Raw genomic sequence first — 22921 nt, forward strand, 5'->3', positions numbered from 1 at the left:
AATGCCTTGGGTATTTTCTTCTTTCTCTACCCATAACCCTCCAAAGATACACTGTTGGCTGTAGATTAACTTGAAAGAGGGGGGCCACAGATAGCCTCCAACTGTGAGTTAGAACGAATCAAAGCAAGCTTTTAAGTGGATTTTTAACAGAGAGTTATTTATAGTAAGAAACACGCAAGCAGTAACGTTCCTTTCCCTTTGTCAGTGGTCTAGGCAGCAGGGTCTTGTGTTAGCAAGCCTGTCCTGCCCTGTCCCTCTCATTCTTCTCTTCACCAGGCAGTCTCCCAGGACTGTTGGGAGGTAAATGAGTCCAAAATGCTGACAGGTATTTTGTCCCACGACTATTTAACCACATGTAACTTGAAATTCCAAAAATAATGCCAGTTTCTTTTACATGTCAGTGTTCTATTCAGATTTAAACAAATGGTGGAACTCGCAAAAGGTTTTTAATCTGTGATTGAAGATTTCCCCCGAGAATGTTATACCTTTTGTGACAAAGGAGATATCACTATTGTTAATTTATTACATTGACAAAAAGAATAGTCAGTATCAATGTCTCTGAGACACTACAAATTTAACTTAAAATTCTTATTAGAATTCTTTGCCATATAAGAAAGGCCTACATTTTTGTTGGTTTATTTTTAGAAATGCGGTTCCTTTGGTTAAGAGCATGTGGAATTAGACATTCAAAGTTCCAAATCCAGGCTCCTCCATGTAGTCCTGGGTAAATTATTTAACCTCTCCAGGTCTTCTCCTTCTCACTCATAATAATGTTTGAAGATTCCATAGGTTTATAGAATGCTTAGCATTTTATATACCTAATTATATTCCAGAGCCTGGCATATAAGAACTATTTTATTTAATAATTGATGCTGTTGTTATTATGCTTTTAATACCCTAAATCGGCAGCTTTTTTTCAACATTCATATGTGTATAATGAAGTTGTAATGAATTATAAACTTCATGAAGTTTATAATTTTAATGAAAATGAATCAAATACCATCACTATTTCTTCTTTCAGATAGTATGGGAAATGCGAGCAATAACTGAGGGATAAAACAAATTTAAAAACTAAAAATATAGAAAAGAGAAATATTATGTAGACTACATGGTTACAGTTCTAAAGAATTAATAAATTATTTTTAGTGAGAAGGAGCTAGAGAAAACATTGGAAAGAGGGAAAGTCTACCACAATGATGAAGAACTAAATCTTTTTTTTTTTTTTTTTTTTTTTTTTTTTTTTGCGGTATGCGGGCCTCTCACTGTTGTGGCCTTTCCCGTTGCGGAGCACAGGCTCCAGACACGCCGGCTCAGCAGCCATGGCTCACGGGCCCAGCCGCTCTGCGGCATGTGGGATCCTCCCAGACCGGGGCACGAACCCATGTCCCCTGCATCGGCAGGTGGACTCTCAACCACTGCACCACCAGGGAAGCCCAAAGAACTAAATCTTGAATATTAACTTTAGAATACAAAATTTATTCAGAGAAAGTAAGAAATCTTGGGGAGAATAAAGGAGGATATGAATAAATAAAGATCTTTCTCCTAAATGGAGAAACTAAATAAAGATGGTTTCTTTATAAACTTAAAGAGAATTTAGGGTTGTTCAGCAGTGGACATGTGGTTTGGTCAGATCCCTGTAGCATTCAAGCAGAGGCTATTGCTCTGTTTTCTCAGTAATGTTTTACATCCAAAGCATCTTTGCATCAAAGGCCTGTAGCCCCAGCTCCCATCTGGTCCAGGCGGCAAGTCCTCTTTTCAGCCTCCATGTCAGGTTGTCCTGCAACCTCTGCCTCTGCTTCTCAGCCGGGCTCAGGAACTTTTGATGGGTGTGAACTCTCGCAGTAAACAAGTTCCACAGGTTGATTTGGGTGGTCAGATCCAGACGTTAAAGAAACAGCAGTCATGTTTATGCATTTTAATGAAGATGGAATCTTGTTCTGTAGGAGTTAATTGCATTTATTAATGACTTGCAGGGTGTGCATTCTGAGGAATCCAGGTTTGGCATCCTCCACTTACATTTGCAACCTTTGGAAAGGAAAAGGGTTGGTGTAGTTTTCACGCCAGCTGACTATGGAAAAGTCACCTCCCTCATCCTAATCCGGTAGGTGTGTCCCTTTCTCATTGGCTGGCTGACTCTCTTTCTCTCAAGAATCTCTTTAGCTAAGAGGTGATGTTGACTCACTCAGGCCCTCAGTGATGAGCTGTGTCCAAGGGTAGGAGAGGCAGTGGCTGAGGAGAGCGGCTCCCTGAGGCTCCGCACTTAGGCCTCCTGTGTGTCAGGTTCCTGCCTTGTACCGTGGGGAGCGTGTACCCACCTCGCCAAGGGCGGTGGTACCCTTCCCGCGGCATCTCAAACACCGTCACAGAGGGCAGAGCATACACGTGAACACACACACACACACACACATCCACACTTACTTTTCTGTCCTCAGCTCAGAAGAATAATTGAAACGCTGCCATATATGTTTTCATTCCGTGGTGTTTGGATTTACACTGTTCTCATGTCTCTCTTGCTTCTGGAATTCTCTGTAGCCCCAAAGGGCAATGGAAAAAGTCCTTAGTTGAGCCCACTGGCTTGTTTTACTTCTTTTCCTTCCTTCTAAATGAACAATTATTGCCAGCTGATTTAAGCAGCTAAATGTTTTTCATTCTGAATTTTTTTTTTCCTCTTTACTCTTTATTGAGTCTTCTTTCAAAAATTTACAGTAACTACAGATCTCTGTTGAAGCTCTCTCTGCATTGGTGAGACTTCTAATACAAATTTAATTTTTTCATTAATGACGTTTTAGTTATATATATCTTTTAAGCTTTTCCAGTGTCATTCCAGTTGGCAAAAGACTTTCTTATTCAGGACTTCCTTTAATCTATGAGTTTGTTCTTCTGCAAGTGAGTGCTGCTAAAAAGAAAATGCACTAAGATAAAGTTCTTAAAAGAGTCTGCTTGTTCATTGTAAAACAACTATACACGCCCCCTGCCAAAAAAAGAAGTACCCATAAAGCACTCATACTGCATCCATGGTTGTCTCCAAGAAAAATAACATTGGCGACTGTTTGAATTATAAGCTGAATTAGCCACTCTTTTTCATGGAACACCATTTTTACTTGAAAGGATGATTAGCAGAAAAACTGTGGTTGTTTCAGATTCAGGTACTTGGCAAACGTTTTCCTGAAAATGAACAAAGTGAGCCTGTCACTTCAAGGGTAGTGTTTGTTGCCAATGATAAAATTTGAGCATTCACATGAAAAGTAGAGTTTTGGAAAACTTGTATCTGCCACTGTGAGCTTCACAGCTTCTCAATACTTAAAGTACTTTTCTATTAACCATAGTGAGGATATTAACAAATGTGATTTTTATAAGTATAATGAAATTTGTCAGCATTGGGAAGATCTACATATCACAGTGAACAGTCTTTTCCAAATAACCAATTATGATAATCCAAAAATCATCCCTGGTAAAATGTGCAAGATAGACCACTGGATTTTAATGTAACAAACTATGAAAATTCATTAATATAGTTTCAGATTTCACATCATAAAGAACCTTCAGGAGACTTCACTTGTTGAATATTGGTGTTATATCAGAGATTTGCCACATAGATAACTAAGCACAGGGAACTGTATTCAGTACTCTGTAATGACCTATATGGGAATAGAATCTAAAAAAGAGTGGATATACGTATATGTATAAGTGATTCACTTTGTTGTACAGCAGAAACTAACACAAGATTGTAAATCATCTATACTCCAATAAAAAATTAAATTAAAAAAAGAGACTGTTTTGTTAAGCATTTTAAGTAATGCTGACTAGAACAAACTAATAACTAATGTTCTAGTAAGCATTTTAGTGCTCTGCTGACAACGTGTGTCCTTTTAAACCCATTCTCTGTTGAAGAACTAAGGTCATGGGAAGTGTAGAGATAAGCTTTACCTCATCCCAGCTTAAGCTGTGCCAGGCTTGAAAAGAAAGTCTCAGTTTTTTATAGTAGTTAATTTAGTTTTGGTGGTTTCTGTATTGAGAGACACCACATTTTTCTGTAAACAATATCACTCATCTAACATCACTTTAAAGGCTTTTAAGTGGTTCAATAAAGGTTTTAATCCTTTAGATGAAGGTGTAAAGATATCTCAGTGTATTTTGCTACTAGGGTTTACCTTAATGGCAACTGACTTTCAGTGCAGTCTGCATCATTTAAACATCATTTCCACTGAACTTTCCATCCTAGGAATCCTGATTTCAGTTCATGAAAAGGCAAAAGCTAGTCTGAATTACTATTTGACTGATAAGAACTTGAGTAGATACATGCTGTTTGTAGGATGCTATTTTAAATCTTTGGTTCGAAAGGTAGGATAGGATTTCATTTCTAGAATTATCCCTAAGGAAGAATTTCTTACAGTCACAATTACTATGAAAACTCCTTAATTCACCCTATAAACAATTTTTATCAATTTGTCTAAATTTGTTAATGTTTCTTTGTGGCCCCCCAGTTTACTCCTTCACTTTTTGTCTCTTGGAGGTCTGATCACCACCCTGGTGCCTGGTTAGAAAAATATAGGTTTCCATTCTTGGGTGGAAACTGGAGAGCGATCGTGGTCATTTGCTGGTTCTTGCCCACTCAGCTTGCCTTGACGCCGCCGGGCTTGGCAGTTTCTGTGCTCTGAGATGGCGGGAGATGCCACACTATTTCAACTGAGTTTTTTCTCAAAACTTAAAAAATTTTGTTTTGCTAATTAGGAATATTTCAATTCAAGTTCATTGTATCTTGTGACACCTCGATTGCAGTGCATTTTTAGTTGCATCTCCTTTCTCTGTAGGAATAACTTGACTGTTATCGACATGATTGGCGTGGAAGGATTTGGAGCAAGAGAGCTACTGAAGGTGGGCGGGAGACTTCCTGGCACTGGAGGTTCACTGCGCTTTAAGGTGCCCGAGTCCACACTGATGGGCTGCCGGAGACGTGAGTCCCTGCATGTGGTCCGTGTGTGTGGTCTGTGTATGTGGCACTCGGACAGGACAGGCTTGGTGCCAAAGCCAAGAGCAAAAGGAGATATGAGAAGATTCTTTTAAAAATTTACAGCAAATTCATTGTATTGATGCTAATAATGAAATCAGGCAAACATTTGAGCATATGTAGGCTGGTACCACTTGATTAGAAACAATAGCCTTAGATATTTAACCCAACTTAAATAATAGGTATGGGGGGAAAAGTATAATGTTAAGTTACCAGTAGAGTGTCAAATATTTAAGATAAATAGTGTGAAACTGTTAATTTGGTTATCAGTTACCTAATCCTAAAAAATCACACCAAAATGATAAGTAGAGAGAAGGCTGAAGGTGAACTAACCACCCTTTTGCAGTAATGGAAATGTTCTACGTCTGTGTTGTCCAGTACGGCAGCCACTTGCTACGTGTGGCTAATGAGTGCTTAAAATATAGCTCGTGTGACTGAAAGACTCAATTTTTAAATTTATTTAATTTAAATTTAATTTAAATTTAAGTAGCCATATGTGTCTAGTGGCTACTGTATCAGACAGTGCAGATTTAGAAATTTGTTTAAGTGTTCCATTAGAAAATTCTAAGTTTTACATGTATTTAAATTAAATGCTTTTAAACTATTTATATTAGTTCCAAGAACTTCCTTAAGAACTAAGCCAAAAGTAAAACAATAGATGTAGAATGTTTTTGGTAAATTCTGTCTTGTTTTCCTGTTATTATTTTTAATTTCAGGAACACACTGAAAGCATTTTAGTGTAACAGTATGTTTCCTGTGGAGAAAACTGATTGGTGAAACCATTGGATAATTTGTAGAGCTATTTTAATGCCTGATTGTACATTTTTTTGGTTTAGAAAACTATGCTAAATGAGCACTGAGTTTGAAAAGACTGGCCATTTTGCATTCAAAATCTTCATCAAAGTGTTCATTTTTTTTCATTCATTCATTCACTCATTCATTCAATAGTTTAGAGTTGCCTGGAAAGTTAGAGTTATGGAGGAGTATAAACCGTAGAACCAGATAAAATGTTAGTCCTAATATGGAATAAATTGTGGGTTATAAATTTATAGGAATATTTTAAAAATCGATATTTCTTCCTTTTTTAAACTCCCGACATGAAATGTGCTCTCATTATTTGCAAGGATTTAACTATTTACTACCTCTTCATGTAATGGGAGTTTGAACTGTGTTTCTAGTGTCCATGATGGTTTTACACAGAAGCACACACACCCTCCAAACTGGTCCTGTTGGGTGTGAATGAGGCTCCCGGGGCACAGGGTGCATGGTGGCTCGTGGTAAATCCAAACTATTAAGCTTCTGAGAAGAATAAACTTTTCACCTTAACCTTTAATAGTAAAAGAACAAAGAAGAGATTTGGGTTACTTTGGGTACGTAGGCAGATCACTTAACTTAAGAAAAACCTTGACTAGTTAAGTATTTTTATCATATTCTGGTAGTAGAATCTAGAACCGTTCTAGAATTTAGCTAGGAATCATACTTTGAGCTTGTATTGAATTTTTTTTTTACATTTTAATCATGTAGATCATGGTTTGTGGATTCAGTAAATGTTGATTCAGTAAATTATTTTAAATAAATTTTTCAGTTCATCTGTACTAAATATCACTTTTCATCCTCACTAGAACTGAAAGACAGCAAGCAAATTTTATCAATTACAAAGAACTTTAAGGTTGAGAATATCGGACCACTTCCTATAACTGTGACATCTCTGAAAATTAATGGGTATAATTGCCAAGGTTATGGATTTGAAGTTCTAGACTGTCAGCAGTTTTCCTTGGACCCCAACACATCCCGGGACATCAGCATTGTGTGAGCACTGGACTTTAACCTCATTTCAGTTTGGGGTCGCATTTACTATACTGTGGGGAAAAACTTTTTTTCATTGGTAAGACGTCTTGAGTTGTTTTCATGTTAGTATTTATCTTGCAGAAGTAAGAAATTCTGCTGCCATTATGATTATTCTGTTTTGTGCCTAAAATTAAAACCATCAAAGTTCGTAAAGATGCCTCTTGCTGTCAGGTTTACTCCAGACTTCACCTCTTCCTGGGTCATCCGCGAGCTGACTCTGGCCACCGCGGCAGACCTGGAGTTTCGCTTCACTCTCAACGTAACCCTCCCTCATCACCTGCTGCCTCTGTGTGCGGACGTGGTTCCGGGACCCAGCTGGGAGGAGTCGTTTTGGAGGCTCACCGTCTTCTTTGTCAGGTAAGCTGCCACCTTCTCCACTGTTCCTCCCTCACTGAGTGGAGACGCCATCCAGCCGAGTTGCATGGAAATGTATATTGCCCGGTGGGATCGAAGCATATGAATTGAGTGGAATTTTGACATTCGTGAAGTAGACAAAGTAGTTCCTGGTATGCTTGAAGAGAATTTACTATTCTCTAAACTAATTGTAGGAGAGTCATAGGACCTAGGAGTGTAATGGACAGTTGTGTTCCATATATGTTCATTGGCCGTCCCGGTGGAAGATGTGAATGTTATACGTAACATTTAGGATATATGAACATCATCTGTGACATAGGATGTGTTATTAGCTCAGTGCAACGGCAGTGTGAGATTAGAAGACTAGAATAACCCTTTAAAATGTGATTTTATCCTGGAAATGTCTTTAAAAATTGAACTGGTATGTCAGAATTATAAATATTCACATTTTCAGAAACAGTTTTTTTGAATCTTTAAGAGATGTCAGAAATTATGGAGTCATTCCATATCCATAAGATACGGAATCTTAATAGCATTTCTTTAGACTTTTCCCATCGATTGATTCACTGCTCTTCTGTAGAGCTAGTCTTTTTTTTTTTTTTTTTTTATCGGCATATAGTTGATTTACAATGTTGTGTTAGTGAGCTAGTCTTTTTAATGCCAGTCACAACTGGGCAGTAATGAACCCCGTTGCTTTCGTCCTCAGTTTGTCCCTGTTGGGTGTGATTTTAATAGCCTTCCAACAAGCACAGTACATTCTGATGGAGTTCGTGAAAACGAGACAGAGGCAGAATGCCAGCTCCTCTTCACAACAAAGCAATAGTCCGATGGATGTCATCAGCTCCCATTCTCACAAGTAAGAATTCTTGTAGTGTGGGGAGAGGGTTCTCACCTTTGGTATGACTCATTTCTGATTTTATTTTAAGGTCATATACATTTTGGTTCCAAATTTGTTTCAGTACCATTTTCTTTAAGTCACTGTTGTGACAGCTACACCATTTCTTTCATTGTAAGATAGACTTCACGTAGGGACTTAGTTTATTAAACTCCCGGAGCTTTGGGAGCACGAAAGGTGAGAGCTCCTTGGTGTACCCCAGACTGCTCCCTCTTTCTCATGGAGTTAGAAACAGAGAGGGAGAGGTTTACTTGGTTTGCCTTTATGTTAAATGTTTTTCTTCTTAAATCCAGAAGCAATTGCAAGAACTTTCTCGATACCTACAGCCCCTCTGATAAAGGTCGAGGGAAAAGCTGTCTTCCGGTAAACCCCCCGCAGAGCAGGATCCAGAACGCGACGAAGAGGAGCCCGGCCACCTACAGCCATTCGCAGAAAAAGCACAAGTGCTCTGTCTATTACGGGAAACACAAAGCCAGTGCAGCCGTCGCCGGCAGTGCCAGCGCCCCCGCAGAGGACAAGCAGGCCTCGGCCCCAGGCGGCTCCCTGGCTGCTGCTAAAGAGGACGCATGCCCTGCCGGGATGGGCGAGACCTGGGTGGGCCTCAAGTACCCAGGTGGCCTAAACGTCAACCTGCAGAAGAATCTAACTCTTCCCCAAAACTTACTGAGTAAAGAAGAAAACACACTGAAAAACGCAATTGCTGTCAGTAATACTTCTTCCGAGTGTCACGTGAAGGAGGGAGTACAGACATGTATGTTTCCTAAGGAAACGGACCTTCAGATTTCAGAAAACATAGCCGAGCTCAAGGAGCGAGAGGTCTGTCCTCTGAAGACCCCTAAGAAACTACCTGAAAATCACTTGCCGAGAAATTCACCTCAGTGCCAGTCAGACTTGCCAGAAATTTCCAGGAAAAATAATGGTAATTTTTCCATCCTCCTTGGTGACTCTTCTCTCTTGTTTGTCTCCAGTCTGTTCTTAGTGGAATTTGTTCTCATCTGTGACTTTAGTTTGAACTGTGGCCGCTGAATTTTTAGTTCACACACAAAGTTTTATTAGCAAAGGTATAAATGTTGAAATACCATTTCTGAGAAGGAAAGTTTAGGACGGGACACCAAGTTTTTAGAGCATCGTGGTTAAGAAGTTTACTTTTTTCAGTCCATTCATTAGAATGATGTGAATATCATATTGTATTGTTGGAATTTATGGACACCTCTTCCGAAGTATCTTTTTTTTTTTTTTTTTTTTTTTTTGCGGTATGCGGGCCTCTCGCTGCTGTGGCCTCTCCCGTTGCGGAGCACAGGCTCCGGACGCGCAGGCTCAGCGGCCATGGCTCACGGGCCCAGCCGCTCCGCGGCATCTGGGATCTTCCCGGACCGGGGCACGAACCCACGTCCCCTGCATCGGCAGGCGGACTCTCAACCACTGCGCCACCAAGGAAGCCCCCGAAGTATCTTTTATCTTGGCTTTTCAGACTGTTTGCAGAAATCAATCAGTCTATGACATGTTTCTGATGGAACAAAACTTAACAACTCTCTGTATGTAACAGCTGCCACCATTGCATGCTCCTTCTCCCTGGTTCTTCTCTGGTCGTGTTCCTTGGTTAAAAGAAGGTAGATGTTCTCTCGCAGCAAACGCAGTTAATAAAAATGCAAGCAAAACTAGACTAGGAAGCCTACCTACACATACATTTGTCATTAAATCTTTAACTGATCCCTCTGGCTTCTGGCATAAGAGCCTGTGCTTATTTTTGTGTGTTTATCCTGATCATTTCGATAAGCACATTTCTACTCCCATTAAGAGTCAGCTTTTTGACACTTTTTAATCTGGAAGAATCAGTTACCTTTGATCTTATTTGAAACATCTAAATATAAATAACATCATATTTTTCACTCCTTGGTATTGTAGAGAAGATTGTATTAATAGATTGGCTGATTCTAATGAGCTTGATGCATTTAGTAGGGAAAATACCAACCTGAATTTTAAATGTTCCATCAAAGGACGTTTCTAATTCAAAAGGAAGGCAGGGTCCTCTGAGTAGAACATGGTTTGGGCGATTTGTGCATCACTCCCAGTGCCCCTTGTTCCTCCCTGTTGGTGCCATTTCCCTGGCAGCAGTGCGCGCGCTTGAAGAGGACTCCTGTTTGCAGGGCCAGCTATCCCCACGGCCTCTCCCCCAGTGTGTGAGTGCGCCCCTTGGATGAAGCCTCTACCAGATCTCCATGAAGTCGCAGCATTCCTTGTCTGAGGGTGTTGATGGCGGGGCAGAGGGGTGTCTGTTCATCCATTTCTGTCCTGACACTGTCTAGGTCCCAGACTACAAAACTCTTGTGAAAGGGTGAAATCATGGAGTGAGTCTAGCTGGGTTTTTCTCTTGTTTCATGTGTCATTTAGGCCTGAGGACAGTATTTGACATAGGCTGACTTTACACAAACTTCAAGTCAGGCTTGTTTGAGGGACTTGCTCCTCCAGAAGTGCGTCTTCTGTGGTCCAGGGCATCCATCAGACATCTGGGTAGATGTGCCTGCAGAACGCAAGGGCTGTGGCCTTGTGGGCGGGTGGATGGGAAGGCCTTCTGCTGCATCAGAGCTCTTTGAAGGGCGTGGGCCAGCCATGTAATGCCAGGGGGGGTCAGAGGATTCGACTTGGTGCTCCTGGATACTCTTGTCCAGTACATGCTGTTTAATGCCCGTAGTTGAGCCTGGATGACCATATAGTATCTAATAACACTTCAGCAAGTGTGAGTAAATTTAACAAGGGAACCCACAAACATAGGGTTTGCTTGTATCATTGTAGATGGCAAACCCGCCCCGAACCTTTCCTCCCTGTACAGATGACTGGTATGCTTATGATGCTTTAAATGAAAACCAATCTCTCACTTCAAGAATTTTTTTAAAACTGCTCTTTAGCTGACTTGTCAGCCTGTTAAGCAGTATCAGGGTGATTGCTGGTCAGATCACATAAGATTTGATGAAAGAACTTTGGCTTTCCACCATGTTCATACCAGCAAATTCAAAGGCGCTAATTTGCAGCCCTGTATTTCTCGCCAGAATTAATCTGTCAGCAGGAGGTTCCTCACAGGGAAATCCATTCACTGACATGTATTTGGTTCTGACTGTTTTCTGTTTACATCACTGTTCTAGGAAAATATCAAAGAGGTTAAAAAGTAAACAAGCGGCCTGCCGTCAATTTACAATTTAAACATTTTAAAGAATTGAGAATTTTAAAAATAAGAAAGGACTGAGAAATTTAGGGGAAGCAAATTGTAGTTTGAAGGTAAGATACGGAGTCTTTTGGTCATATTGAGGGTTCAGGGTTCCTTTGTCAGAATTTGAAGGAAAGCATTGTAATAAGCTGGCAGATGGCGACAGGCAGGGGGTCGCAGGGTGTAAAGGACACTCAAGAATGAGAAAACCAAAAACGTAAGAACCTTCCAAGTTTTCCCTTCCAACTTTGAGCATCAGTTCTTTTCTTATTTTGAAAAGGATTTCACTTTGTGTTTCCATCTTAAGATCCTTTCTAGAATCTGAAGAAAACAGCTTCAGTCTTGCGAGCTGAACCGATGGCCCCTCGGGAACTTCCACTCACTCAGTTGAAACCAGTCAGTGTCTGTGCCACATTCTAGCCATTCTCCCAAAGTACACAGACGTTCTTAGAACCAGGTCTAGTGACAAGACTGCCTTTGGGAAGGGGGACTGGGGAGGTGACCTTTCTCCCGAGAGTGCCTGAAATGGCATCCCGAACCCTCCAGAACTCCTGGAGATGCCTGAAGCACTGGGCCTTTTCTTGTTCTGAGACAGTTTTTTTTTTCTGAGGGTAACTTCTTGTGTGAGAACGAAATCTTCCAGGCTGTATATTAATGACTCTGGCTACGTGCTCACCGTTGTTGTTGTGGAGAAACAGAGTGTTTTCTGAATAACAGAAAATGTGTCACCCCTTTCCTGCTCTTTCTCCTGCCTCCTCCTGAGAGGCCTGTAGTAAATCATAAATTAAAATTCCCGATAGAAATGCAGTCTCTTGACTTGTTTTTTGGCATCAGCCTGTCAAACAACCTTGAAACAGCGACGCCTTCCAAGCATGTGTTACATGGTCCAGAGTCTCTTGATGCTCTGACAACAGCAGGGCTTTATGTGTCATGTAAGGTGAAATTTGTCTCTTTTCAAACTGTTTATAACTGTTATTTTTTCATTATATGATCAAAATAATACAGACTTGGAATTAGGGCTAGAGGCAAATTGCTTCTGGCCTCAGGAATAGTTAGCAATTTTTTCGTTGTTTCTGCTTATAATAATGTAAAGGATAATGAACTGTTAAATTTAATAATACCCTAAAACCTTGAAATTAATAGCACATGAAAGTTTTCACTGAATTAGATAGATACCTCCAAAATTTCTGAAATACCAATATTTGCAGAAATTCAAAAAATAGTCTCATTTGCACACATACTGGTTACTGGAAATGAAGATCTAGTGGTTTACTCAAAATACAATTAGATTTGATTCAGTAGAAATCCAAGCAGGATTCTGGCCCCTTAACTTGTTCCTGTTCTTGTATTTGTTTTGTTATCTCCGTGGCTCAAATACTCCTACTCCGTGAGATAAATGGCAGAAGAGCGTATAATGCTGTGAGTAAGCACGCTTAGTAGGATGCCACGGGATGGCTCCATTTTTTAAATGAAGTGTATGCTCACGGTATTTCTGAATTCTTGAATATTGTCGTGATAGAATTTCTCAAAGGCTGAATTTGAATTCATTTTATTGTTGGTCCTAATTCTTGGCCCCCACAATAGGCATTAGTAATTTTCAGAGAGTCTGTGCTTTATCCCTTTTTAGGGGGTAGTTTAGTGTTGGATATTAAATTTGGATCCTTCCTAAGAAACTTTGATGGCTAATACTTTTAGTGCGATTCTTGGCCTGAAGAAAACCATTTTCTCATGAATTAAGACCCTAGGAAAGTCACAGCACATTTTTGGAGGAGAATATCTATATTCCGTTCATACCGATGGCTTCCGGCATCTGAAGTGATGTCTTTGTTTATGATGTCTTTTTCTGTTTGGACCCCTGCCTCCCTTGCTCTTGGCTTTTTCCTGGCTCATTCGCGGTCCTGGATGGTTTCCTCTGTGGGCGTCTCACACCCAATCTGTGTTGCAGAGGAATTTATGCTTCCCCAGCATTTTTATGGCTACGTAATATTTACATAATTTTCCGTTAACAAAATAAAAGAATGCTTACCTTTTAAGCATCATTGTTGAAATGTATGCATCTTGCTTTGAGTGAGCTTGATTTGTAGCTTCAGGATTGCAGGGTCTGGAGGGCGTTTGACCCCTCCTGTCATTTGGGTTGAGAGCCTCGTGCAGCCCCAGGCCCCTCAGCAGGGCCGGATGGGAGCCGGAAGCCTGCTCTGCTATGATGTATTTGCACCGTAGGCATCTACACTTTCTCAGATGGCCAAGGTGTCGTGAGGGATTTTCAGTTAAAGAAAAAAGGGGAAGGTACTGAAATCCTTTCTGATTCATATTAGAACACTGAGCCCAGTTATGGTGGGGTTGAAGTCTGTTTGACCATATCAAGGATAGAAGAGGAAATACGCTTAGGAATGACGTCCCTTGAAAAAAAAAGGAAAGGTCACGTTTCAGATGTGGTTCCTGCCGGTGCAGACCTTGCCAGCGTGATTGTCTCGCACTTGGTTCTCACCCCGCGGGTGCTGTTCCCAGGGCAGGTGGGCGTTTCCTGCAGGAGAAGGCCCTGCCCTCCAGCAGTTCATGTGTCTCTTGGTGGTGACCCTTTATATTTCTGTCTGTTCTGGTTGCAGCTCCATAACAGTCAGTCAGGGTAGGCAGAGGAAGTGGTATTGTCATTTCATAAATAAGGAAACTGGAGCTCAGGGAGCTTAAGAGACTTACTTCTGATTAGTAAAACTAATTAGTGTCTGAGTCATGACCAGAACCCAAGATCTTACCTCCCTCTCTCCTTCCCCTAACTTAAAAAAAATTGTGGTAAAGTATGTAGAACCTAAAAGTTACCATTTTAAATTGTAAAGCTCGGTGGCATTAAGTACATTCACATCATTGTACAACCATCACTGTCATCCATTTCCAGAACGTTTTCATCATCCCAAACAGAAACTCCGTACCCATTAAGCAATAATTACCCGTACTCCGTCCCCGCACCCCCTGGGAGCCACCATTCTACTTTTTATCTCGATGAATTTGATGACTCTAGATCCCTCAAACAGATAGGATCACACGATATTTGTCTTGTGACTGGTTTATTTCACTCAGTATAATGTCTTCAAGGTTCATCCATGTTGTGTCATGTGTCGGAACGTCATTCCTTTTTTCCCTCATCTTAACCATTTTTGTGTGTACAGTTCAGTAATGCTAATTATATTCACACTGTAGCGCAGTGAATCATTCCTAATGGTGTTCCATGGTATTTACCACATTTTGTTTATCCTTCCATTCGTCCATGCACGTTTGGGTTGTTTCTACCTTTTGACTTTCATGAATAATGCTGCTATGAATAATGGTGTGCCCCCTGCTCTTTCTTCCCATGACCTCTTTTAATGACTGTTTGTAAAACTCTTAATATAAGTACATTTTCACCTGTAAGCAAAATAAATTTCTAGAGCATTGTGGATGTCAAAACAGTCCTTAAGTCTAAATCTCATTAAATCAAATGAGATTGTTTGGTGTAGGAAGAAGATTTAACTATGGGGAATGTGAATGGAAATAATTAGCTAGAAATTGAATCATTTTTATTTATTCAAGGGAATAACCAGCAAGTGCCTGTCAAGAATGAAGTAGACAATTGTGAAACTTTGAAAAAGGTTGACACAAGGTCTGCTTCAGAAAAGAAGATTCACAAAGCGTCTAAAGAAGACGTATGTTCTGAGAAGCAGGACGTACCTTCAGTCGAGGTCTGTATTCCTTTTTTTCTTGCCTATTAGAACAAAACCCAAGTTTAGGACTTAGAGTGCAAATATCTAACTGTACGTCTGTATTTCATACTTCTCAAAGAGGATAGCTATGTATTTGAATCCACATTGATAATTGGTGAGGTTCATGTATTCAGAAAGTTTATCTTCTAATTATACAGGAGATACTAAAACAATTTTTGGTGATATCAGATAGCTTTTATTCTCAAGAGAAGCTTTTCTTAAGCAAGTGGATTAACTCCTGGGTAAAGATGGTGGAGTAGAACCAGATCCCATATCTTGCCTCTCCAGTTGTTACCCAACATCCATTTTTAGGGCAAAATCTTGCTGAGTTAAAAGCATTATCCAGGATCCACAGGAGAGGGATGCCTTTCTAGCTTCAGTGCATGGGCCCTGGTGTGACAGAATCCCAGAAGAGAGGGCAAAGCTTGTGCCCAGCCAGCTCTTTCCCTTCCCACTGTGTAGGCCACTGCAAAGTGTCTAGAAAGCAGAACCCAGCCCTGTATCTCATAGGAACTAAAGTTCCCAGATAAAGGTGGGAAAGGGATTTCGGAGAATTCATCTACTTCGCAGCAGGACAGAGCTATCTGTGTATTAGCATAAACACAGTGAAAAAAAATAGCATTGCAACTGTTCAAATATACTATAGTAAAAAATGAAGGAAAGGAGTAGAACGTACAGAAGACAGACCAAGATCCCAATCTAGATGAAAACATATCCAGAGACCTGAAGGGAACTCTGGAAATGCTTCACACTATAGACTGTGAATTCAATAAAATTCTAGCTTTTAAAGGCAAATTAATATACTGTGATGAGGTTGGAAGAGATATTGTAAAGTTAAGTCAATAAATGTAGACAGTACATTACCTATTCAGTGGCCGAAAATTGACTTATTGACCTGAAGGAAAGGCTTTGAGGTAATCAGAGTGAATGTGGAGGAAAAATTTTAAGAGATTGTAGATTTTGGAGAAAAGATGATGATAGATAAGGGGACAAAGACAAAAACAGTCCAACATCAGAATAATGATTGTCTCAGTAAATGGCCCAATAGTGGATCAGAAAAGTATTCAGAGATGTAATAGAAGAAAAATTTGCCAGTGTGAGTGAAAAACTGAATTTAAAGATCCAAAGGCACACTGTGTACACCAGGAAAAGCTGATGTGTGATATTGGACATAGGCACATCTGGTTAAGGTGTTGAACTTAAAGCTTAAAGAATTGTGCTGAAAAGGCAGGAAAATCAAGAAAGACACACCTAGGCTTGCCTCGGACTTTGTAGAAACATCGAATGTCTGAGAACAGTGGAACAGTATCTTCGAGAGAATGAAAATGTGAACACGAACATTATGTCCAGTGAAGCTGGCACTCAGGCACGAAAGCAGCAGACATTCATCTGTAAACTCAGATGAACTTGGGAGCCTTCCTTGAAAAATGAAGTTAGTGAAATTTAGCCAACCAGGATAGAAGTTTGAGGAAGCGGTGTTAAAGGTCTTCTGAGGTTTCTCTCCATTTTATATCCAGAACTTTGGTTAAACAGTGGGCAGTTATGGTTGCAAAGTGGATCGCAAATATTAAAACTTTAACAAAACAAAAATATTAATAAAATCTGCAAAAAACGGGGTGGGACTGAAAGGTAAGTGAAAGTAAGTTTTAATTTTATCTTTCTTGGTAGCTAGCCAATCCTGTGCAAAACTGAAACAAGTAGTTTAAAAGGGTGAAAACCTACGAAAATATCTTTCACCATCTTTTTCTTAACCTTAGAGAGATCCTTAGGCAATTAATGTATCATGTGGAGAAGAAGCAGTTATTGAAAGTTGGCATTCCTTTGGTTCTACTTCGTTTTCTTCTAAGTTCAAATAAAATTGAGCCTTAAATTTATATTTAAAAATAATGCATGGTCCTGGTGTTCTAAATTTCTCCCATCATCTGTCCTCCCATCCTTATGTATGCGTAGGTTCTTAAAAAGACATTAAAGAGTAAGGTTTGCCAAATAATCAGTGGGAGAACCTGCTTATTTCTGAGTGATGGGATTTTGCATGATTTCTTTTTTCCTCCTTTATGCTACTCAATTTTTGCTTAAACTCTACAAAAAGCATGCATTTTTCATTTAAGTAAATGGAATGAGAGTGATACCGAATAAGAAAATCGCAGACATTCCAAACCAGGAATTTGTGGTCTGTCGAGAAAGACATTTCCATGTAGTCAAGTGCTAAAGTCAGTGCATAGTAGAGGGGATTGCAGAGATGGGAACGTCAGCTTAGCTTGCAGGGGCCATGGGAAGCCCCGAGGAGGAAGGAACTTGTGCGGGGGGAGAGTAGAGAAGCAGAGGAGGGGAGGGGGCAGCCGGCACCACCGGGTCTCGTGGCATGGTTGGGAGCAGTGAGGGAGTCGTCTGACCGAGAAGGAGCTCAGTCAAGAGGGGGAAGGAAGGGGAGGGCAGAGGCAGAGTCCTGCCCGCTTGCCAAGGCCCTCGTATGCCAACTCAGAGTTTAGACTTTAGTCCCTGGATCTCAGTGGGAGACACAAGGAAGTAAGTAAGCACAAGCACTAGGAAGGGAAGGTTGCCTGCTGAGGAATTTCAGGATCAAATTTTTAAAAGCACATTGGTCCAAACAGAAAAGTCTTTTTGGAGGATTTGGCCTGAGGGTGGCCAGTTTGGGGACCCTGCTGCAAATCATGGAATGCTATTGAAGGGTCCTGAACCGGGCAGGGGGTGGCGGGTAGAGGAGGGTGTACAAGAAATGGAAAACAACCTGTGGACTGCGATCTTCTTGAAGGTCGTAATTGAGTATCTTTCAATTCAGTTTCATGGAGATGGGCAGGGCACCTGTTACAAAGAGCCAGTGTGGTGGTTTAGCGAGTGCTTGAATGAATGTGTGAATAATGCATTTCTGAAGGATCAGTCCTAGTGTTTTGGAGGCTGGGTTGGGGAGGGCAGAAATGGATACCAGCTCTCTTCTCACCGGGAGGCTGCTTCTCTGCTGGGAGGTGTGATGTAATCAAGATTCTGTTTGGGCAGGAGCAGGGGTGAAGGACGGGAAGAGGAGGTAGGAGACAGTGTAGAAGAAAGACCAGCAGGACTTCTTAGCACCTGGCTGCGTAAAGGGGAGGAGCTGGCTTTGCTTGCAAAAAACAGCTCCAAGGTTTTAAGTCTGGGTAACTAAAAGATGGGGAATTGGGGCTTCATTTTTATGTTTGTCAGGGCCGTGTTGCCTCGTGGTTAGCAGCATGGACTTTGCAGCTGGTGTGAGCCCAGCTCGACACTTACTCTGTAACATTGGGCGAGTTACTCAACATCTCAGTTTCCTCATCTGAAAAATGAGGGTAATAATAGTATCTCTGCCTCCTAGGTTTGTGAGGACTGGAGGAGTGAATATAGCAAGTGGTTAGAATAGCAGCACTTGTGAAGCACTGCCCAGTAGTAAGGATCAAAGAGGTGACAGGTGTGACTGTGGTCATTGCCGACAGAGGGGGTTGGCTGGACTTGGACGTGGCAGAGCCTGGTAGATGGGAGATACCGAGCCAGAGCTGCCATGGTGAGGCCGGCCCGGGCCTGGGACTTGGAAGTTGTTCCCGTGGAGTTTAGAATTGAAGGGTGACGTGAATTCTCTGAAGTGTGCGCGGAGACCAGTGGCCCGAGTCTGCTTGATGGAGCAGGTATAGTGACGGAGGGCAGGCACGCCGGCCGGGCCATGGAGACAGGGCATGCAATCAGGAGCGGAAGTCAAGTCATTGGATCTGGGGGAGGAGAGACTGGACACATTGGGAGCGGGGACGTCCGTGCTGCCCTGCAATGAAGTGGAAGCCGAAGCTAAGTGGTGCCGACCCCTCCCAGATGTGTCCTGGGAGGAGAGGTGGGAACTGATCACTGCAGGGCCCTCGGTGCAGGGCTGTCTGGAGGGGACCCTGAGGTCAGGCTGGGGATGCTGCGCCGTCTTCCGTGTGTGTGGGTGCCGTGCCCCCACCTCACATGCCCCCCAGCCCCGAAGTCTCCCCTGGCTCCCGTCCAGACTTGCCCCGTGTGCCGGTGCCCCCGGCCGTGTCTTCACACCAGGTTGAGGGGGCCACGGGCCGTGTCTTGATCCCTGTCTGTGGCACTCAGACCCTTCTTGGCCTTGGTCCCAGGGCTTGGGTGGGTTCCTCCTTCCCTTCCTGGTCTGTGATCCTGGGCAGGACGGACGTCTGCTCTGGGTGCGGGCTGCAGGGGGGCTGCAGCGGGGCCGAGGGTCTGGGGGCTTGGGCTGTGCTTGGGGCTCCGAGGTTGCTTGTAGTCACCTGGGCGGGATGGGGGCGGAGCTGTGGGCGTTCCTCTCTGCCGGCTCTGGGGGCCACGCTCAGTTTTGTAGGCTCTTCTTTAAACCACCTTGAGTGTACTTTCCATCCCATTGTTCATTTGGAGAAAATCATTCTCAATAAACACATTCCCAAGCGCAGTGCTCAGTGTTTGTTTTTCTTGTACGTTCTTGGAGCCTGACTTTGCAGCTTAGAAAATTGTACAGATCTGTCTATAGCACATGGGGAACATTCCTCCAGATTTATTGGCAGAGGAGGTTGAAGACCAGATTTGGGAGCCGCAAACTAAATTTTAATCCCAGCCCTGGCTGTTTATTTTCTTGTAAGCAGATCTTTTTTTTTCCCCCTTAGAAAAGGAATTCATGATTATTACAGAAGCATAAAGAAGGGAGGACAAGATCTGTCCAAAATGGACCACTTTTTGCATTTTTCTGTATTCTCTTCCTTCTCTATGCAAGTGTTTTAAAACTTGGGATAATTATTATTGTGTATATGGAGCCTTGTTATAATGTCGTAATTCTGAATTTTCTCATGTTAGAAATTAATGGGAAACTTTGTTTTCAGTGGTTACATAACATTCCATCACTTAACTGTGCCGTAATCCAAACCATTCCCCAGCAGTTGGACATTAAAGTTGTTTGCAACTTTTTATTTTCATAGTAGCATGATGAACTAAGTCTGGCCTGTATATCTGGTACGTCCTTGCTATAGGTTTCTAAAAATAGAATTAGAGTGTCCACTGTCAGGGCCCCTGGTGTGTGCCGCCAGCTCGCTCTCCGGAAGCAGGGTCCCTGTTTCCCCTCATGCCTGGTGCACGACAGCCGTTATGTTACTCTGGTCTCAGCAGCACCGTTTTTTGGCAAAATCTTAGTCAGTGGGATAGGTAAGTGATGGTGTTTTGTTTCTCATCTCAGTTTGCCTCCCTTACTAGGGAAAAGTAAGCATTTTCCTTCATTTTTTGTAAAATTCTGAAAAACACAAGCAAAAAGTCATTCATCCACGATCCTGCCACTGACATTTAAAAATATATATATTTTTTCTAAGTTAAGAGGTGAATGTCTGACCTGGTTTCTCTTGCCCTGCTGAGAGACACACGTGGTACCACACACGGCTTCCCTAGCCTGTCCTCGTGTTTGCAGGCATAAACACGCAGTGTCAACACACTTGTGTTTTTAAAGCCAAAATGGAAAGATGAGGTAATTGGTCTCTTCTAAAAACATACTTTATTATTAAATATTTTGGAGGAACTCTTCATGTTTTTGGCCTTCTCTGTTTCTTCTGTGAATTTGCATTTCATGTCCTTTACCCACTTTTCTATTGAGTGTCATTGTTTTTTTCTTGTTTTCTGTGAGAACATAGGTGAAGGTATTAGCTCTTTGTCTATCAAATAGTATCAGATTTTTTTCTTAGTTTGTCATTTCCCTCTTATTTTTATTCGCTTTGACTTATGTACAGTGGCTTTAAGAATGCCTTTGTGCAGTCAATCTGTGATTTCTCTTTGATTTCTTTCTTTTCTTTTACTATTAAAGCTTAGGAAATCTTATTTCCTCACCCTGCAGCCAGTTAAATTGTCCCTCATTCAGGGAGATCAGAGAACTTAGTTCAGATAATTCAACAATGATGATGATAATATCTAAGTCTTATGTAAACTGCTTACCACTGTCAGGTACTTTAATCCTCACAACAGCCTTTTGGAAGACCTGGGAAACCGAGGCAAAGAGAGGTTAAGTCACTTGCCCAAGATGAGTCAGCTTGTCACACGAAGTGAGGTTCAGACCAGGTGGTTTGGCCACAGAGACTGGTCTTAATTTCAGGTCTGCGTGGACCCTTTCCGATCCTGGCTAGTCCTGCTTCGTCACATGTGGCACCTCCCCACCAGAAAACAAAGAGCCGATTGCCCCTGTCTTCTTCCTCCTATTTCCTGACAAGTCTGTTGGCTTTGGCTCTCAGGTTGCTTTCCCCTCTGCCCCACCTGCGGCATCCGCTGCGGGCCTGTCCGCCCCCAGCTGACCCCAGCCCCATGCCTCTGCACTGCCCCGTGCTTCTCTCTCGGTCTCTCTTTGTGTCACACACACACACACTCACACACACACACACACACACACACACACGCACGCCCCTCTTCCCCAGCCCTCCTGTGTGTGCTGCTTCTCCAGCACTCCATCCACACCTCCTTGTCCAGCATGTCCCCCGTGCTCCTGAAACTCACTCTCTTGATACTCACAGTAGGTGGCGATGCTTCTGACCACCAAGTCCCCGCTGGGTGTAGCCCTCCAGTGCCTCCCTTCTTGTGGCCTGTTATGCCATTCTAACCAGGCTGTGCTGAGAAGGCAGCCACGTCCAGAGTGACTCCTGCTCAGATCAGCCTTCCTGGCTCCACTTGGGGCTGGTCCTTTATTTGTGGGTGACCCTGGAGGGACAGAAAGGTTCAGGTACTCGCTGTGTTGAAAAGCCTTTCTTGGCCCTTAAGTGGACAGAGTGAGGCAGGGCAGGGGCAGACTCTCCCCCCCCCTGCCCCACAGCAAAAGTTGGAAATTCACAGAGAGCAATACTTGAATAAATGTGGTTTGTATTTAAAGTTTAACATTGGATCGCATCTGATCATACGTCTTTAATGTGTCTATTTAGCATCAAACTTAAACGATTAGCATACGGTCCTGTAGGATAGGACTTTGTATGTTTAACTTACCATGTTTTTAAAATGCCTTCAGAATGAGAAAAAAGGTAATACATATTGGGAGAAAAAATAAAGGAGTGTAAAGAAGAGAGCAAAAATACCATAATCCCACCACATGTACACTTAAAATATCATTTTATTTCTAGTGTTCGTCTATTGTAGTGAGCATATTGCTTTGATGGAAGCATGAGGCTTTCAGTACCCCAGACATCTAATGTGCAGGCATCTAAAACCTTTTATTTTTCTTCTGCTAAAGGGGCAGCATGGTGGAAGGAAAAAAAGGAGAAAGTATTAGTAGACATTAGAGATATGAGCTACTTAAAAAGGGAATCCCCCTCCCCTTGGGCCTGTTAGTAGACCATGCCTAACATTTAGAAGAGGAAAAAACCCAAATTAAAAAAATTTTTATTTATATGCGTATATATATATATATATACATATTATATATAATATATTTCTGTCTCATGCTAAATTAAGTTTTTCAGAACCACATTAAAAAAACATCAAGCATATTCTTGGCATTATTTACTTGAAAAGCTTAAACTAGTTTGGAGCATTCTCTGGAGTTTTGCCTGTTCTCCTAAAGTTCATCTATAAACAAATAAAAACATAAATACACAAATTACTCCTCAGTTGCGTTTTTACACGATTTTTCTTCAGTAGTAATTCATGTGAATTGCACATACCAAATAAACAGGTGAAGGTCGGAGGATTTACTGCTGCTGAGGTTAACGGGCAAGCTGACCATAAATTACTAACAGATGTTTTTCCTTTTTAGCCCCTTAGAAATTTTATAGGCGACAATTTTTTTTTCTTTTTGCAGAGGCTGAGGGGAGGTAGAGAAAGAAGGTAAATGAAAACAGACTAGAGATTGAGAAATGTATGTCTGTTTTCACTAGTGGAATGTTCTGAAT

General features: G+C 41.8%; 1 protein-coding gene across 3 annotated transcripts in view; it reads left to right on the top strand.

The window, feature by feature from the left end:
* The window catches only part of TMEM131L (transmembrane 131 like), a 160346-nt gene that overhangs the window by 119510 nt on the left and 17915 nt on the right, over positions 1 to 22921 (top strand). For all 3 annotated transcript variants that reach the window (XM_082653671.1, XM_082653672.1, XM_082653673.1), the window contains exons 20-26: positions 1974 to 2101; positions 4812 to 4954; positions 6631 to 6817; positions 7028 to 7213; positions 7917 to 8066; positions 8399 to 9024; positions 14872 to 15020. In XM_082653671.1, the coding sequence (XP_082509797.1) occupies positions 1974 to 2101; positions 4812 to 4954; positions 6631 to 6817; positions 7028 to 7213; positions 7917 to 8066; positions 8399 to 9024; positions 14872 to 15020 (1569 nt within the window). The remainder of the gene's footprint in view (positions 1 to 1973; positions 2102 to 4811; positions 4955 to 6630; positions 6818 to 7027; positions 7214 to 7916; positions 8067 to 8398; positions 9025 to 14871; positions 15021 to 22921) is intronic.

Source organism: Grampus griseus, assembly GCF_964374135.1.
Source record: "Grampus griseus genome assembly, chromosome: 4".
Classification (NCBI taxonomy): domain Eukaryota; kingdom Metazoa; phylum Chordata; class Mammalia; order Artiodactyla; family Delphinidae; genus Grampus; species Grampus griseus.